The 6,982-nt window shown below is 35.1% G+C and overlaps 1 protein-coding gene across 1 annotated transcript; it reads right to left on the reverse strand.

Annotated features, from left to right (window-relative positions):
• Positions 1-447: 447 nt before the first annotated feature.
• Positions 448-1,824, reverse strand: LOC123703171 (D-erythronate dehydrogenase-like). The gene has a single exon (XM_045651082.1). The coding sequence runs from the start codon at positions 1,822-1,824 to the stop codon at positions 868-870; it is 957 nt and encodes a 318-aa protein (XP_045507038.1). The 3' UTR covers positions 448-867.
• Between the last annotated feature and the right edge of the window lie 5,158 nt (positions 1,825-6,982).

Consider the following 6,982-nt stretch of genomic DNA (forward strand, 5'->3'; position numbering starts at 1 on the left):
CCGCGCTCCGTGGTTTCACCCGCGTGACTCCGCTTCTGTTGATCTTAGCGTGATGATATATGTGTAGCCTATCGCCTTCCGCGATAATTGGGCTATCCAACACCGAAAAAATTTTTCAAATCCGACCAGTAGTTCTTGAGATTAGCGCATTCAAACAAACTCTTGAGCTTTATAATATTAGTATAAGAGTTATAAAAATTCTCCCACCAAATGCTAACTTTCTTCAACAGTTGTAGGTAGTTGTAAAAATGTATTTTTTCAAAGTTTTTCACAGTTTGCACCTCGTTAACATGCAACAGTCAAAGCTATGATTCTCACCTCCGAAGCTGGCATTGAGCCAGTTTTGCTGCGATAATAAAATAAACCAACTCTATTTGTTTCCATACAAAGCTTCAAAACAGACACACAAATTACGATCGTTATTTTTTATCACTTAACAGAAAGATGTTTACTTAAAAACTTTATTCATATAAAGAAATGAAATACAGCAAAATATATTTTATTACTCTTGCACAGCATATCCACAACAAAGCTTATTAAAAATGAGTACACAAAATGTACTTTTTATTTATTTTATAAAATACGATTTTGAAATTATCAATATATTAAGTGTCTGGCAGTGTACCAATCTAATATTGTACTGTGTACAAAGTAAATAGTAAAATCTGCGTATAATATATAAAGTCATTCTTCGTAATGATTTATTCAACTTGAAACTTCACTACAAATGTAACTTCAGCATGATTTAGCCGGGATACAATAAACAAAATGGAACCTTTTAATCATTTACAATCTCACACAATTTAAACTTTAACAAACGTTGCTCCATACAATTTCCAAACGTAACAACTGAGACATTTACATAGATTATTTTAGTTTTAAATCTTGACGAATGTACAAGCGTATGATGTCTGCAAAATTCTTATCCACAGTGAAACCCAAATTCAATCCCCGAGTATTATCAAACAAACTCGGAAAACTGCTAACAAGACGCGAAATTAGTTCGTCACGTTCGAAACGCACCAACTGAGCTGTCTCGTAACCGGCGACCTCACGCAACGCTGTTATCATTTCACGTACAGAAACACAGATTCCCGGCAAATTAATCACCCTCCATGGCCCTAAAACATCTTGAGATATCGTCGCTGCATGTACAATATTCCAGACAACTGTGTACGGACTAGACAGCCAGAGTTTTAGATCTTCGTCCACAGGGCATATCGCTTCTTCACCATTTATAGGCTCCCGAATGATGCCACTTGCAAAGCTCGTTACGGCTCTATTAGCTGTACCAGCTCGTACACTGACTGTAGGCAATCTCACAACGCGGGTATCAACGAATCCTTTACGACCATAATCATTGAGTAGCAATTCACACATAGCTTTAGCTATCCCATATGACGATTGCGGAGTAGTGGCCGTTCCATCAGTGACAATAGGAGGAAGGTACCCGCTAAACGCTCCACAAGTGCTTGAGAACACAAAACGTATAGATGATGATACTTGACGTGCTCTTTCCACTAGAGCCCGAGTAGCATCGAAATTAACCTTGAATCCATAGTCGAAATCTGCTTCAGCGTGTCCACTTACAACAGCGGCTAAATGGAACACTATATTTGTGTCAGCAGTTATCACTTTATCAATAGCGCTTGGTTCAGTAAGATCAAGTGCAAGGCAGGTCACTCGTTTATCATTTCTCTCTGGTGGTTTTATACTATCTACTAGAACTAATTTTGATACTTTTATTGGTGAATCGTCTTTTAATAAGAAATCAGCGACTCGAGAGCCGATGAAGCCGGCAGCGCCTGTAACCACCACGTTCATTTTGTCTAAACTGAATACAGTAGCGCTTGAACAATTTATTTTATTACGATTATGTAAATATTGATATGGATATTTTATTACCCTTATTTCTACATTCTTATCAGTTGCGTATTCGTGATTGTTTGAACAAAAATAAACAAATAGTTACTACATAATAATATTTTTTATATTATAATTTTTATTTTTATTTTTATTTTCTTTATATAAGGATCACAAAAGGTCGTTACATGTGTACTTAGGCTAAATACAGTTTTTATACAGGGTGGCCCATTTACAGTGGTCCAAAAATTTTTTTCAGCTTGAGAGCATCATGAGTAATCATTTAAAACAAACTTTAGTTAAGCGAAAACTTATGGTTTAGAAATTATGATTTTTTTTTAAATAATCCGGAGTTTCAATGTTTTTGACACAAAACTACTCTGTTATGAAAACTACTGGACCGAATTGAATGAAATTTGGTATAGGTATAGCGCAATAACCTACCTATCGCGCTATAGGCTCATCTTGTGTAAATAATTACACTGCATTTTTTTATTTTAACTTTTTCTGTAGTTTTTTAAATTTCTCGGCAAAATGTCGATTTTTCGAAAAAATCTTGTGAAAAAAAATGTACTACCAAGGTTTTGCTGGTACTGCTAAAAACTACCTTAACATGTGGTTATTCTTTACACAAAAAATCATAGTTGTCCTTCGATTGTAACATCTTCAAAAACAATATCATGTGCATTAACACATGAAAATCGAAAAATTACGAAATTTACCATAATTCAATTTTAATCATTTGGAATGGCCAATTTTTAATTAAAGAACCATTTATTGCCATAAAAGTCGTTACATATCAGTATTCACATGGCTATTGAAGTTAAAATGAATGAAATAAAATTTTAACCTGCTAGCCAAGATAACTAAACTTTATTCTAATGTCAATTTATTGAGTTTCTTTTTTGTTATTTAGTTTACAAGTGACTGGAATTATGCTGCTTTAAGAATTTAATTAGGACAAAAAAAGTTTTATAATCTTGTTCTTCATTACAGGCCATTTATCAGAAAAAATATCAATATATCCACTAAATTTAACGAGTTATAATGTCTTAAAGTTCTTGTAATAGGTGAATTATATTTAGTATTTGTTTTACATGAGGGTAGAAAAAATAATTTATAAGAGCTAGCACGCTTCTGTCTACAAGGCACAGATATATTTATATGGTTAAGAAGTTCTGGACAATCAACTTTACCATTTAATATTTTAATGCAAAAATATGAAGTGAAAAATATTTAGAAGCATTGATATGAAGTAAGAAGAACTGATACTGTATTTACCACGTATTTACTTACGATAGGCAATAGGCTCTCATCTAGTGTTCTCTCCATAATACACGGGTACCACCAGAAGGAAGGTACCCGGTCTTTTGGGAGGCTTAAGTGGGGACACAGGTCCAACACGCAGAGGCCCTTTAGAGAATTTTAATGTGTTTTGGGACACCAGCCGCAGCCTGCCCATGACTGCACTATAGAGATACAGCCCTGGGCAGTCCGCGGCCGATGCAGGACTATTGTAAAATATGGGAATTAAAAATCTGGGTTATGGAAGGAGGTGTTCAGTGGATCGGTAGGTTGGGTCTATGGGGACTATGGACGTCTGCCTTTTCAATATTAAAAATTGAAAGTGATGGCAGACGGTGACTCGCCAGCTCGGTCGATGGGCTCCCAAAAAGGTTGCCGAAAATGGCAACAAGGGGGCAACATCAGCTAAGTGGCTAGGGGTGTAGAGAGGTGCGGCACCGGTTTCACCATCGCGGGCCCGCAGGCCCGGAGCGGGTTTCCCCGCTATTACGCCATTAGACACTTCCACCCCCGAGCATATAGCTCTGGCGGCTCCACTCTGGACGGCCAACAAAGGCAAGCCAGAGGTGGGGGATCCTGAACCTCGTCATTGTTCACTCCGAACTGCCACCGGGACAGCCCAGAGGTGAGGACACTACTCCCGCGGGGTCACTACTCCCCGACACCTCGCCACAAGGTGCCCTGCGGGGTGACTGACTGCACAGCTGGGATATCTATTGTAGATATGCCAACCGGGGGCGATGGGGTCGTCACATCCCTACGCCTCTAGTGTTCTTATTATTATAGTGTTTTGTTCAAATGTTATTGTAACATCTCTAGCTTGAATTTCCTAGAATAATATCATGAATACTTGATTGTAAGGCTTCTGTTTGGAGACAAGGCTTGAGATCGTTCTCTTGTTCTTGAATTAACAATTAATTATTATATTGTTATGTATTGTAATCCGATCCCATCCAATCAGTTAAGGTAAACATAGTAGGGTACCGGCATATCCACGTGTGTCCCTGCAGTGGGAATCTATACTAATATAAGGCTGAAGAGTTTGTTTGTTTGTTTTAACGCGCTAATCTCGGGAACTACTGGTCCGATTTGAAAAATTATTTCGGTGTTTGGAACCGAAACAATACGCGGGGAACAGCTAGTGATTAATAAAAGCTGATGATTATGATGTCACATTATACTCGTAGTTAAATTAATTAATAACCAGTGGTTAATGGTAAATATTCATCTATGTGTTATATCAACTTAATAGTGCTTCTAAAAGAAGTTAATCGGAATAAAATATAAATGAGTATGCTGTTTGGTCTTAGTTTGGTTGATTAGAATAGCTGTAGTCAGTTATTTATGATTCCCGTGAATGCCGTGATATGCCGGGCGATGGATTGTGTGTAAACCAAAGAAGCGCGTGTGCCGCCTTTTTCCTCGACCGAAGCGGCCTCGCACAGCAATTGCTGACAGCAATCTACAGATTCGAATGGGTATTTACCAATATTTCACCTGGAAAGTATCAATTCACATTTCAACAGTTTCATATATGTAGTAAGTAGGTACAGGGCCGTCTTAGACTATGCCGGGGCCCTCGGGCACACAAGAATTGGGGGCCTTTTGAAACCAAACTAGGTATACAAATTTTTTCCCATAAATATATATATGTTTTTGCTCTAAATTGAAACTTAAAGAAGTAATAAGAAATGAGAAAACTATGTAAAATTTTTGCTCCATTTTTTTATACTTACATTTTACAAAAAAGTTACTTCTGACCAATCTTGTATTATAATTTATGGTCTTTTGAGGAAACTTTTTTTCCTTATTTTTTATATAATTCATTTAAAACGCTACTGCTGAAACGATAAGTTTTATCATAAAATCATTTAGGTGTGAAGTGATTTAAGAAACGTTTGCATATTAGGTATAAGGATGGGATGAGTATATAAATCGTTATATCTTAGAAAATGGAAGAAAGCTACATCTTAGGAAAATAATGTATTTGTTGAATTTATATTTTAGGTTTTATGGCATTCAAAATGCTTCATAAATATATTTATTTATTTAGTTTTATGTGGCTGAAGGGACACACCGCGCGCCATCTATGGAGATGATTTAACAACCATCTCAACTGAAAGAATAGAATAAATTCGATCGCTCGGGCGGGTCACGAGTGGCTGAGTTGGTGAGGCATCCGCCCCGGAATGGCGCGAAGGATGCGGGTTCGAGTCCCGCCTCGTGATCGAATTTTTTCTATTCTTTATAAATTTATATTTATAAAGCATTTTGAATGCCATAAAACCTAAACTATAAATTCAACAAAAAAGGTCGTGTTCCATCGTTACAATATTGTATTACTGTAGACGGTAATTAGTAGGTACCCAGGTATATTAATATAATTTAATATAAAGTAGATGTCATAGCTGTAGTAGGTAGTATGCAGATTACAGGGTTAGTTTTCAATGACCAGCTAAAATCTAAAATTAAGATCTAGATAATTATTAAACTAAAGGTACATTTGAAACATTATTGTCGAATAAAATAAAATAAAAATAATAGCAATAAAAAATTAAAATTATTTAAAAAAAAACGTTTTTTTTTTTTTTCATTACATCTAAAATGTTATCGATTCTGAACCATTTCTGAAAATTTGGCCGGTCATTGAAAACTAACCCTGTATAAGTAGGTATTCTTATAAAAATATTAACGTATGTAGTCTTTGTGATTACGATGCAGATGATATTTACTGATATAAATTTGTTTGTAATTAAACATAAAAGTGATAAATTTTCGTGATTGTTTACATTTATATTTTTTTATCAAACAAAACACAAGGTTACGTACCTAACCGTAATATTAAGCTAACAAGTTGTTACTAAAATTGGTAGTTTATTATAGTATACCTAGTATTGGCGAAAAACAACACATGCAAAATGGTATCTTAAAGATTCTATTATATTAAATATTATCAGATAAACTAATTAATAAGACCATTCTCTCTCATCCATATTCCATGAATAGGTAGGTATATAAACAAATTAAATAAATTCCTTATCAATATAAAGAACTAGGTATATGGCCACCAACAATTTCAACAACAAACTGCAATCAAGAAATTAAGTTCTAGGTAGTTACTAAAGCTAGTCCTCGTTTTGATCTAAATAGAGTTTAGTAATAATATAAAGTGAAAAAACTAAAACCCAACTACGACAATAACCGGCGCTGAAAAAGTATAAAACAAGATTTCAGAATACTGAACTGAACAAAGTTGCTAATGTAGTTGCAAGTAAATGGACACAGTAGACTCTACCAAGATGCCTTCGTTGTTAATTGACAATAATGTCATACAATACTATTCTGAAGTATGCAATATTCCACTATGTAAAGATAAATTTTCATGATTGGAAAGGCGTAGTCACACGTTACATAATATACCTATCTACCGTAGCACTTCAACAACGTGTGACTACGCCTTTCCAAACATGAAAATTTATCTTTACATAGTGGAATATTGCATACTTCAGAATAGTATTGTATGACATTATTGTCAATTTACAACGAAGGCATCTTGGTAGAGTCTACTGTGTCCATTTACTTGCAACTACATTAGCAACTTTGTTCAGTTCAGTATTCTGAAATCTTGTTTTATACTTTTTCAGCGCCGGTTATTGTCGTAGTTGGGTTTTAGTTTTTTCACTTTATATTATTTGTACTATTTTGGTGTTAAAGTGTATTTGAGGGCATAACATTAACAAAAGTTAAACTGATGAACTAATAAAGAAGCTATGGACGAAAAGATGTGAATTATATGCAATCAGCCCATGAATAC

The sequence above is a fragment of the Colias croceus genome, chromosome 25 (genome assembly GCF_905220415.1).
Source record: "Colias croceus chromosome 25, ilColCroc2.1".
Classification (NCBI taxonomy): Eukaryota; Metazoa; Arthropoda; class Insecta; order Lepidoptera; family Pieridae; genus Colias; species Colias croceus.